The sequence below is a fragment of the Hesperophylax consimilis genome, chromosome 3 (genome assembly GCF_061612785.1).
Source record: "Hesperophylax consimilis isolate HC1 chromosome 3, BYU_Hcon_1.0, whole genome shotgun sequence".
Classification (NCBI taxonomy): Eukaryota; Metazoa; Arthropoda; class Insecta; order Trichoptera; family Limnephilidae; genus Hesperophylax; species Hesperophylax consimilis.
The window spans coordinates 3,547,767-3,560,165 of NC_142838.1; the positions used below are offsets into that span (position 1 = coordinate 3,547,767).

Genomic DNA, 12,399 nt, shown 5'->3' on the forward strand with positions numbered 1-12,399 from the left:
AACCGAATCACGAATAATTTGAAGAGATTGAGTAAGTTTTGTACGTGTACCTGATCGCTACCCTCCTAGTAGAGAAACGATGCTCTATACCAATACATATAATTTATTAATATGGAACATCTACTCTTCGAGCCATAAACCATTCGATAGCCTTTAATAATAACCCCATAAATTACTGAAGCAACGAGAGTGCCGTGAATGCTAATCCAGTCGGGAAATGTGGGAACTTCTTTCCCCCATTGAATTGGAGTAGTGAGAAAAATGAATTAATATCCGGGAGAATTATTTATCTGAAAGAATTTATGGCTCACATTTTTCTACACCACAATAAAGATGTAATAATATTCTAGCGAAATGTAAAAAGAATATGAAGTAGGAACGAAAGATACCAATCCGGTATCTCTTTCAAAGATACAAGTAGTATAGAGTTCCTTGTATTCGTGCAGTTGTATGAAAATGCTTGTTTGATAATGGCTTTGCCATGTTCACTGACTGAAGCTGAATAGTCTATTCTCTTTTATTTCCTTTCTGTGTTCTTTTCTCCATCCTTAACAAAAAGATACAAACTTAGATTATCTGGGAAAATAGACAAATGTTAAATCTTTACGAAGTAAACGGATTCATATTATTCAGTACTCGTGGATTAGTTTTTCACATCGTTATAAATTACACGGGGTATTTTTAAACCATTTGTATCAAACTGTACTATAATTCAAAATAATATACTTTCATAGATAGTAAAACGTTTTGGTGAATCACAGTATTAAAAATACTAATTTCTTTTTTAACTCTGCCTGTATCTCTTTATTAGAACTTTTTTTAAAAATTTAAGTGTCATTTAAAAAATTGAAAGTATTTGAAGAACTCAGAAAAGCGATGTTTAAAAAATATTACCTATAGTGTAATATCAAATATGGAAAAGATTTTCAAAATTGCAACTGATTTGCCGACAATTCAGACTATCTGTGATCTTTCGCGGGGTAACGCTATTTTTTAAAAATAAATGGAACAAAAAACAGAGCGTAATTTCAAACTTAAATGATTTATTTGAAAATGAGTAGGTATTGGTAGAACCACGTAATGGTTTATGGATCTGTCTTTACTTCGAAATCTACAATTACAGGAGCCGCGTACCTTTGCTTGCTCGAACAATTCCTCGAACCGCAAACTTTCCCAGGCTGGTATACATTCTTGACACGGCAATCTTTCAGCAGGATGGATCACCGTGTCATTATACGACAATTGTTCGCGATTATTTCAACAGCCGCTTTTCCGGCCGTTGGATCGGCCGCAGAGGACCGCAATTGTGGGCCGCACGTTCAGCTGATTTAACACCAGGAGTTCTTTGTCTGGGGACATTTCATTACTCCTGAAGTGTACCGCAGAATAATTATATACATATATCAATCTGATCATTCAAACCATGGGCTTTAACAATATAATTATATTTTGGGCATGTCCGTGGGTATAAGTGAGCCGAGTTTCCCCCATTTCTGGTCAAAGTGAAACTGATAATTAATTTCATTGGCCTCTCTAGAGCCAAGCAGTTGACAGGTCTTATTTAAAATGGCAAAAACAGTTTGCTTTTTAATAATTGATATAAATCTCGCCTCTAGGGATTATATTGTGTTCGATGTTGGAAAACTTGTTACTAACACCATTAAAAAAGATACCACCTTGAATGATTGGTCATACACGGCGTCCGGAAAGTTGTCGTGTAAACAGGAATTTTACATTACATGCGAAATCGACTTTTAAGTATTACATTTTTGATTTGAGTAAATAGGGTAGTTTTCGAGTAAATAGAGAACGAAGTTGAAATTTTTTGGTCAAATTTAGTTGCTAGGACGTTAATATCAGATGTTTAATGCATTTTGAAATGCGTCGATGGTTAGTTCTGGCTCCAAAAGTGTTTTTAACCCTTTAGTTGACGAAAAAAGTAAAAGGTTCTACGAGTTTCCGGACACCGTGTTTATTCTTACACATTGAAATAGTGGCAACGCGACGCGACGCACAGTGGAGTATTTTAACTCGAAAATTGGCCAAAACTATGGAGTTGAGTTTTTTTGTTGGATCGCGAATTAAAAGGTCTTTAGAGGCATTTTTTATATTTTTTCACTAATCAAACATAAAATACAATAATTAAATTTTTTTTGAAATTGTGAAAAAAATCGTGAAAGGATCACTTTTGAAAAGACAGGCGACTAGACACTAATTATGTGGAAGTGTCAAGCCTTTATTTCATTATTTTTAAAAAGTGTTACATTTTTTTATCGCATTTCTTTTTTAAAATTAAACTTAAATGATTTTCTGGCCAAAAAGTGATTTATCGAAGGATCTGTTCCAAAAACGTGCACGTTTTATCAATATTTCCATTTGAAGTTTATTTCATAAGTTTGCAAATGGACTTCCGAGAAAACTTTACAACGACTGGAACTAATAAAGAAAAATATTTTTTACAAAGAAAATCCTTTCTTGACATTTCAAATTTTTAAATGATAGTAATCAAAAAGGTGCAATTAAGCTGGGTGTGTTTTTTTAAACCTCACCAGAAAAAACGTAATTTTACGGTACCAAAAAAATTATACGTTAATTCGACTAAACCTACATACTTAAATGCTTATGATGATGCTTACGAAGTTTTTGTAGCATTTAAATGCATATGATTAGAAATATGACTATATCGATCACAATATTAAAAATAAAGTTCTATTTTTTTTCATAAAACTCTACTGATAACATTTTCAAAACGTTAATCTACAATACACAAGAGACGAGGACAAACAAAAGCGATTAACACAACGACTGCAATAAGACTGTTAGCCGGTAGGGTAGGGGTGGAAATATTAAAATGGTCCCCATGTAATGTGATGGCTACATTTTATAATATTTTTGGGTTTTTAACAAAGTTAATGTTTTCGACTTATGGCCAACTTTCACAAAGATATGTCTGTGCGACTTTGAAGTGCGTCTGTACGGATAAGTCAATCAGTAAGTTATGTAACATTAAGATACTAAAATATTAAGAATGTGTACATAACATTTGGTTACTATATTTAACGCTGATATTAAACTATTATTAATGTGAACCTAATGTAAAATTATTAATGTGAACCTTTATTTGTATAATATTATGTAAAGATTAAACAGCCTCCATGATAAAGCCGCATACATTATTAACAACCAAGACCTTGTCGACATTTTGGTTATAGCTTTGTTTTGATAAAGTTTGTTATTCATAATAATATATTATGATAAATCTTGTTTGTCTGCTTTGCAATTTTTTCATACGGCGGTCGTGAAATTGTGTTTTCCACACCCCCATGCAACCACGCTGAAATAAAAAAAAAACTGATTTTTGTTATATATCAGGCTTATATTATAGTTTATACGTTGTCGACGTCTGAGGAAGACATGACAAGATCTAGTGAACCTAATAATGAAAGCATCATTTTTGGGAGGGGGGGGGGGGAGGCATTTATAACTGGGGCCAAAACTACAAATCCGTTATTTTTTATAATAAATGTGACATGTTTAGTGTCAGATACAGGCGTAGCGCGTCTCGCTAAGGGCTGGACTTTCTCTTAGGTATGTTTTAAAGGTTTCCGTTTTAAGGCGATGCACTACGTCATGTAATATTTTGAATCGAGCCGCTATCAATAACACACCTTACGTAGATGGCGATAAGGCTTAAATTCCCGCTTAACACCATCCACCTGTTTTGATTTATGCAAGAAAAAAACATGGTTAAAAGTGCCTTTTATTTTATTTTGTGGATGTTACTGTTCAGGACCAAATATTCAAAAGTTTTTCGATCATTTTATAAATAACTTAATTTTCCACACTATACAATAAAACCATAACCGAAAATGGGTTCGTAAGTAGGAGATTTTGACTTTAAAGCAGTTTTCATAGGCCTCCTACATATATTTTTTCTGGGCTTATAAAAAGACTTATCTAAAAAATACTCGATTATTTCAAATGGCAGGATGTATTCTACTCGCAGTATTTAATTAAAGCATCTGAAAAATTTCTAGGCCGCCAAATTTTCAAACCAAAAATACAAGATTTTGTATTACTACGTAGTGCATCGCTTTACAATACTAAAATATATCCGGTTAAAATAACAGAAGAATTTGTGTCTAAATATTGTTGGAATGCTGACTCTCCGAAAAATATACATAGAAAGCCTTTATTGATTTGCACTTTGACAAATATTTTTTTTCAATGCGGCGCTTCTTTTGTGTGCTTGTGAATGTAATAATTCGTACACCACTCCCTTCTCCCACACAAAATACCTACCCCAATTAGGGATACAATGGGAAAAATTTTCCCTGCGGCGCTTTTCCGTATTTATGAGAATTATAACTAATTTTTCACTCCCTTTGCTCTTGTCACTTACTCTAGTTAAGATACCGTATTTCCACAAGCTTCGAGATTTTTGAGATAAAAATTGATACTAATGAGCGTTATTCGGAATTCTTTTCGAAGTTTTTTCTTTTTAACATTTATGTAGGTAATCTACATACTTTAAAATAAATGATAATAATTTACAATTTTCTACATTTATTTCATACTTTTAAATGCGAATATATCTCCAAATCATGATTAGGTGTCTTGCACTAACCCCTTCAATGAAATTATAGAAAAAATGGTTTTCTGTTTTCCTGCGTGTTTAAGGCTTTCAAAAGGGACCCCAAACTCAACATACTGATCTCCCCTTCACGGCTTCAGACGCCTTTGTACATGTCAGTTGTATGTAAATATTTATAGTTTACCTCACTACTTCCTTGTTATTTCCTTGTAAGCTCTATAAGAAAATTAAGTTGCCCCCCAAGTTTGGAAGCTGGCAACGCCCGTGAATCGAATACTTAAAGTCGGTAAATATCAAGAGTCGGAATTACAGAACGGTTGGGATCAGTTGGGAAACTTTTACGGTACCTCAATAAATACACATTTTAACAGTCATTAAAAAATAATAATTAGTATGAAATCGAATCCAACCATGTGCAGTTTTTATTCAATGTGTAATTAAAACACCGTTTAACGCTTGGGATTTTTATTTATTTATTAGCAATGATGTTAATGTTTACTTTTGTATTATAAAACGCGTTAGTTAGGTAAGTTAGCTCATAAATAATATTAATTTTGATATAATTCTCGTGAACCGAGTTAAAACATTAATTTCCCCTAAGAATTAAATTTGGTGGAATTTTTGTTAACTGACGCATTCATAAACCATACACGTATCACGTGAATACACAATTTTCTTGTTAGTAGGCTTGCCGACGTGCACCTCAACAAAATCAAGGAACAAATAACTTTTACCTCCAGCAATGATAATACCTTATAGTCAGAAGTTTACATGTTTAATTAATGGTGTAAAGGATATAGTACATACCTTACTCCCAAATATAAGACAGAGTAACAGAGTTACTGTCAGCTGGGTGTGGCAGAAGAAGATTATGTAGAGAAGATCAGGGTTGGCGGGAGACTGGAGGAATAACCTGCAATTACAATAAATAATTTGTAATTATGCTATTGCATTTGCGTTACGAATGTTGAAATACTTCACCAAATTACAAAACTTCTATTAATAAAAAAGCAGGGGTCCCACGAGGAAAGAACAATATTATTTTGTCCCAGCCCTGGACCCACTGTCCAATTGTGAACAGTAGTTAGGAAGACAGGATAATGATCCAAGACACTGTCCCAGGGACAGACGGGAAAAATCTCCGCATGGTAGTGTCTTACCTTCACCACCGGGCCCGGTCGCATTTTCCCCGTGTAAACGCGTTTTGACAAGACAATAGGACAATATCTAGTCACGGCTCTTGGCACTCGGATCTCGTATTTCGGCCTAAAAAAGGAACACTACAATACATCTTGTATAAAAAACCTAATATTTTTCGCGAACCGCTCGTAACGCGCGTCGACGTTTATCGTTTTTGGCATCGTTCCGCATTTTAACTACAGTAGAATTGTTCTATTGTCCCATTGTCCTGCCCTGCGCGATCGAGGCTGTTCACGGAGTAGGGGCAAAATAATATTGTATTGTATTTTGTATTGTCCTCGTGTGATCCCGGCATTAGGTCCAGTTGTTTCGTGGAAATTCATGCGTAACAAAGTCATAAAGTGACCATTCAGCGCCATTTTGTTTTCTTTGACAGTTGAAATGTTACCGTTAAATGGCGATTCCAAGGACGGGTTGTTTCGGAGAATTTGAACAATTTATCAAATTTCAACGTTCATTTTCAAGTTCTGCGAAAGATTTTTTCATGTTCTGTTTTTATTTCAGTTCTGTCAAGCAACTAGCCTATAATAATATAAGAACAGAACTTGAATAAGACTTCCACAGAACCCGAAAATGAACGTTGAAATTTGATGAATTGTTCAAATTCTCCGAAACAACCCGTCCTAATTCCGTTTCAGCTTTTGAACGAATTATGATCAAGCCATTTTATTACAATGAAATCATTAAATAACTGGGCCTTACAGTAGAAAGCCGTGCTGCTTTTTGAGCCAACGTTTCATAATATTTGTTGCGTACCGCATCGATTGGTACTCGACGAATGGACTGTACATTTTAAAAATAGAATAAGAATGAACAATTGCGTTTATCACGTGGAGAAATAGAAATGTAAAGGAAATCTTTAGCTTATGAAGGTTGTACATGTATTAGATGTATTAGATATGTACTGTAGATGCACATCTAGTAAATACATAAAAAAACGTTTTTTTTATCACTCTCGATAACACAACATCGATCGATTTTCTGACACTTACCACGAGAGGCGACAAATATGCAACCATATGCAACGATAACAATAATGAGAATAAGAATGTCACTTGCTTTTTTCGAAGGTAACACCTCTAGGAGATGGAATAGACAAGGGAAAGGGAAATTTAGGTAGGAACCGGATTGGAATAACCATAAAAGTGTTTCAAGACTAAACATTCGACGGCCTTGAGGAAATATACTCATTTTCTCTAAAAATGTCCAACACGAAGAAAGAATAAAAACAAACAAAAAAGAACAAAACAAAAACTAATGGTACACATTAGAATTTGAACGAAAACTAAAATTAAAGATTAATGACGGATTGTTTCACGGAATTTGAACAATTTATTAAATTTCAAAGTTGATTTTCAAGTTCTGTGAAGGTTCTATTCAATATTCTTATTATTAAATCATAATTGACCAGTTGATTAACGAACATCAAATGATAACAGAACTTTTTGATGAATTGTTTTTATTCTGTGAAACAACACGTCCTTAGTAAAAACTACATATCTATTCAATGGGCAATCGATATAGTTTCACCACGGGACACTTGACAGATAATTAATTAAAAATTGGAATACAACCAAGAAAACTTTTAATGAAAATTAAAGACAGGGATTTGTTTTTTTATGATATTTGAATCCGCAGCAGTCAACTTATATACATATGTTTTATAATGATAAATAAATGTTTATAAGACAAGGTTTTTTATGCATAGCACAAAGGATAACAAATTATTATAAGCAATAATTAGTCGCCTGAAGTATCCATAATTGAAAATATCTAACGAGTAAAAAATATAATAAGCAGCAATTGTTGATTCACGTACTAGTACATATTTAAATATTTGGCGTGTTGGAAATAAGCCGACGTAGCTCAGAGGTCCAGAGCACCTGACCGGACATCAGAAGGTGCGGGTTCATTTCCTGTCGGTGGCATTTATTTTTACTCGGGAGATATTTTTAATTTGTATGGATATTTCAGGCAAGTAATTATTGCTCATAATTATTTGTTTTCCTATTAAAATATTTTTTCCATTCCTGTGCTTTATTATTTATATTATCATAGCCAGTTAAAAAAATTGTCTTATATATTTGTTTGCATATTTTTTCCGAATTTTTTTTTCTCAGTATTAAAAAGAAAAATTGAAAGCATAACAAATAATGTTACAATTTTAGATTCAACAGCGCTAAAATAAACCACTTATATTATTGCACGTAGCGTGACTTAAATTTCACGAAAAATAAGAAAAATACAAAGAAATGTTATATTTTAAAATATTCTCAAATACTAATTAGCCTCCCTTATAAATATATTCAAACGATTGCTCAGAACGCCCCAAGAAAACAAATAATTTCCAACAAAGCCGCTTGAAATGTATTGTGACAGAGTAGAATGGTCGGGCGGAAATTATAATTCGATAAGTGCTTCTAATGAACTACTTTTATTATTCAAACATTCAATTCAAATGAACAGTGAAACACGTTTGGTGGAAACACGTCACTCAGCGGAACTCTCAGTGACGGAAGCTAATCGGACAAGATATACATAGGTAAGATATAATGGGGCTTTCAGTTTCCTTTGGCCGTCATTTTGACAGCGTCTTGTTTAAAGGGAAAGTTGGGTCTTCCTTTGATTCCTTTCAGTAAAAACTTTTACGTGAAAATAAAAAGGTAATACAGGTCCTTCCTTGAAACAGAAAGTGACAACCGATCTATTCCCTACCACGGCCCGAGGAAAATGGCTTCTCTCGGGTTCGCCTCTCAAACTTTTACTTACTTAATCATCCAAATTATACCAAAACAGGAACATAGAATTTCATAGGCGAGTAATTAGATCGTTAACTATTAATTAATTACTATAGTTGTTAATTTACGATCTGCGTTGTTTTATTTGAAGATCGATATTGAATGCAATGTAATAAGGCATGGGCAAGTAGGAATCCAAATTACTTCCCGGAATGTTTTCGCTTTCCCCCAGCGAATTGGTAAGGCGTGTTTTCCGCCCTATTAGGCGTTACCCAATATAAGCATAGGGTTGTGGTAGCGACGCATGTGAATTTGTAGCTCCACTCCTACAGCCTCTTAGTGATTACATTATCAAACTTCAAAGGTTTATCAAAGAATGGATGAAACGGATACACCAGAGATTCCAAAACCCCTTTATTACTAAGAATGTTGTACTATTTAACCTTTTTATAAGAAGCCAATTTCGTTAAGATCGTTCCGGTCATGATTTTCTTTTGAGTAAAACTAGGAGTATAAAGGAGTTTAAAATAAAATTATTAAATCAAACCAATTTTTAGTCGGAAGGTTTATTATGTATTAAATTTTTTGTGAACAATTTTTCTCAGAAACTGACAAAAAATTTTCCCTTTGATGATCATGTAATTTATACTTTCGTTGTAAGCGGGTAGCTCAACAAAAGAATCTTTTTTTCGAATTCTTTTCAAATCAAGTAAGTATTGCTTAAAAAGAAGCCACAAGAAAATATGCATACATCAACGACAATTTTAACCAATTTTGACAATTCATAAATTTGTGTTTTTCGATGAATTCTTCTTCGTTCTACTTAGGTTTACTCAGACCATCATACTAGTATTTCTATATATCCACTATTATTTGTTCTCAGATGCCGAATACAAAGGTTGAAATCCGTAAGTTAGGGTGAATCATTGGGGTCAGTGGCTATAGAAATCAATATAAGAGCGGCTCAAAGATCGACCTAAACGTTCTAATATCTTAATGGCTACGGTATTTTCTTTTCGGGAGATGCAACAGGTAAATAGGAGAAGATGTTACTTACTTTAAATTTGAAACATAGAAAGGAAAATGGTAAAATTTTTAATGACGATTAATCAACAACATGATGAAAAAAATATTGAATCATGATTTAATTTGTTACGTTTCATTAAAAATAATTTCCAACTCATTTTTGTTGTTTTGCGTGGGATGTATAAAATAAAATTTATGGAAATTAGCATGAGATACACCCACTTATTCTTTATAAAATGAATGGCAGTGTTTATTATGAAGTACGCATTTAAACACAATAATAACGAAATAAAATCACAGTGTTTTTCAGGGTGGTGCCGTCAAACTTGTAATGATCTGCCCTTTCTACTTCAAACTTTTCCTTCTCTTCTTTCTACGATACATTTTCCTTAAGTCCCGTAGGTAACTTTTCCATAAGGCTTTGGTTATATATATATCCGGGGTAGGAAGGTCCTCCCTGCCGTCTTTTCTTTATTACACACCCCTTCAAGTGTGTACATCCTAGTTTGTCTACGTGACGTACGACCTTGAACGTACTCATTTCACGTGACGGTTCAGTATAAAAAGGCTTCACCGAACGTTGTGTTGGGTTTTTGTTTCTCGGTTTAGAAACCTAGTTATTTATGTTTTGTGTGGTATCCCTTGGTTCTTTTGAGATAGAGTGAGTTGAATCCATTACCGCTGTTTTTCAAAACCATTTCATAACCTTATCTTCTAAGTCGCCTGCTCACCCCCCCCTAGCTACTCGATTCTACCTATCGTAGGGTAATGTGAATATAATAAAGTGTTAGATTTTATATATGTGATATACATACGATAAATTTATGGTGTTAGTTGTCGGCGCCATCCATGTATATATTTTGGGAGGGGAAGGAGAGGAAAGGAAATGAATTTTTTTCAAGTTAAGATTGGCTCCTCCGCTTACCAAACAAAACTGATGGATGATAATTTGAGCAAGGCGATCGATATCTGCGTGTCTGGATATCACAACCGGCCGGGTCTCCCCTTGTTCCAAATCGGCAACCTTCACGCCAGAATAAAGAAAACCAGGTCTCTTCACCAATTTCAGAATTGCCCCAATCTCAAACACCTCCAGGATAAACTACTTTACTGAGTGTAGAAGGGGAAAACCATAACATCCCTTTATCACGAATCTAGTCGCGAAAATGTGACACGTAAGGTCCTAAGTTACGTGCCACCTCTAGAAAACGTTGTAACTCCCACGTCGTCGGGGATTTACATCCCTTTCTAGGTCAATACATAGGTAACACACGACGATTTTGTCGACATTTTGCCTGCTTATTAACGATAGGTTGTGTGCCTACCCATTCAGCCAATTATCATGTGAGATATATGTAAGGTCTACTCGAAATGCCAAATTTGGGATGAGGACTGTCTGTATTTTAATATTTGGTTCCAGTATTTATTTTATGAGGTTACTAGCATCCTCGTGTATTAGGTATGGGTAACTTCTACTGAATACCTATCCTCTCAGGTAAGGTATAAACGGATAATTGGTTTGATTTTTTGCATTTAATTTAAAGAGGCTGCCTACCTCTCGAAAGATACCTGTTGAGAAAAGTTGTTCGGTTGGTAGTTTTATTTCGGAGATTACCATCTCCCTCTTTCGACTTTAGATTTGTTTTTGTGCCTCCCAATTCGTAACTTAGAAAGTCAAATAATAGATGAAAAGTATTAAATTAGAAAGTCAAATAACAGAAGAAAAGTTTTTCATTTTGTTCCGTCTGGTTGCATCCGATCGCTTTCAATTTGGGACGGCATACGCTAGCAAAACTTCCCCTTTGACTGACTGTACTCCGCGCCTCTCGGCCTATATATGAAAAGGTCGTTGACTCGTCTCTCGCTCACAGCTGATTGACAATGCGTCTAGCGTATCCCTTCTTATGGGAAGATTATTTGGGTTGCAGGCGTTGCAAACTCGGTTCCTGTACCTCGGTTGTATCCTATTATTAAAAGGGTCCTCTGAAATTTAATAAATAATATAAAAAAACTCACCCTGTTAGTCACCTCCAAATCCTCGTGTGAAACTTACCTGGTTACACTATATAGCTAAATCACTTTAATTTTCGACCTCCTCCCTACGCTTATAAAAGGGTAATTAAATATTCCTGTAAATAAAATTGTACCTCCCTAATCTGTTAGGATTCGAACCCACAGTTAATAATCTATTTGATTCTCTGGTTTTCGGTCTCCGTGGATAGAATGCCATCTCGCCAAATCAATAACTTAGCCCGATTAAACACTTCCTGCCTTTAAGTACATTCACTCTATTTTAAAACGCAATCAATATTTTTATTATTTTCATGTTTTTAAGACAAGCAATCTAGTTCGAACTGTATACGAAATCACGTTTAAATCAACACAACTTTATAACACAATCGCGATTGCACAACACCTGGCGCCCCTGAGGTGGGTTTTTACAAAACGGCGCTCTACAAATTATCCAATTATTATTATTGTCATTATTATTAATTGTTTTCCCACTGAGTCGAATCACTTTCACTTCACACAAACACCGGATCAATAATCTTTCACTTTAATTCAATATTCCGCAATATTCTCTAATACCATTTGGATTCAATAATTAGCTGTAATTTCAAACAACACTTCTGATTTGTATCTATTTCTCGGGGCTGTCAATCCACCAAAGTTCAAAACTCGACTGTCCTCCGGTCTCTCCTTTCCCGTGGGAATCTGTTTACTCAAGGCCTGTCTGTCAATAAATCTTCCGTCGTTGTTTAAACAAAAAATTTTTAGAGCACGTTATTTTATTATTTATCGTTTATTTTTGTGGATGTCCAAAACATCACAAACTTCGGG

The 12,399-nt window shown here is 34.4% G+C and overlaps 1 protein-coding gene across 1 annotated transcript in view; it reads right to left on the bottom strand.

The window, feature by feature from the left end:
- LOC149424849 (uncharacterized) overlaps nucleotides 1–12,399 on the bottom strand; it is a 658,025-nt gene that overhangs the window by 30,038 nt on the left and 615,588 nt on the right. Inside the window, exon 10 of the mRNA XM_089647476.1 lies at nucleotides 5,402–5,507. Coding sequence (XP_089503602.1) covers nucleotides 5,402–5,507 — 106 coding nt within the window. The remainder of the gene's footprint in view (nucleotides 1–5,401; nucleotides 5,508–12,399) is intronic.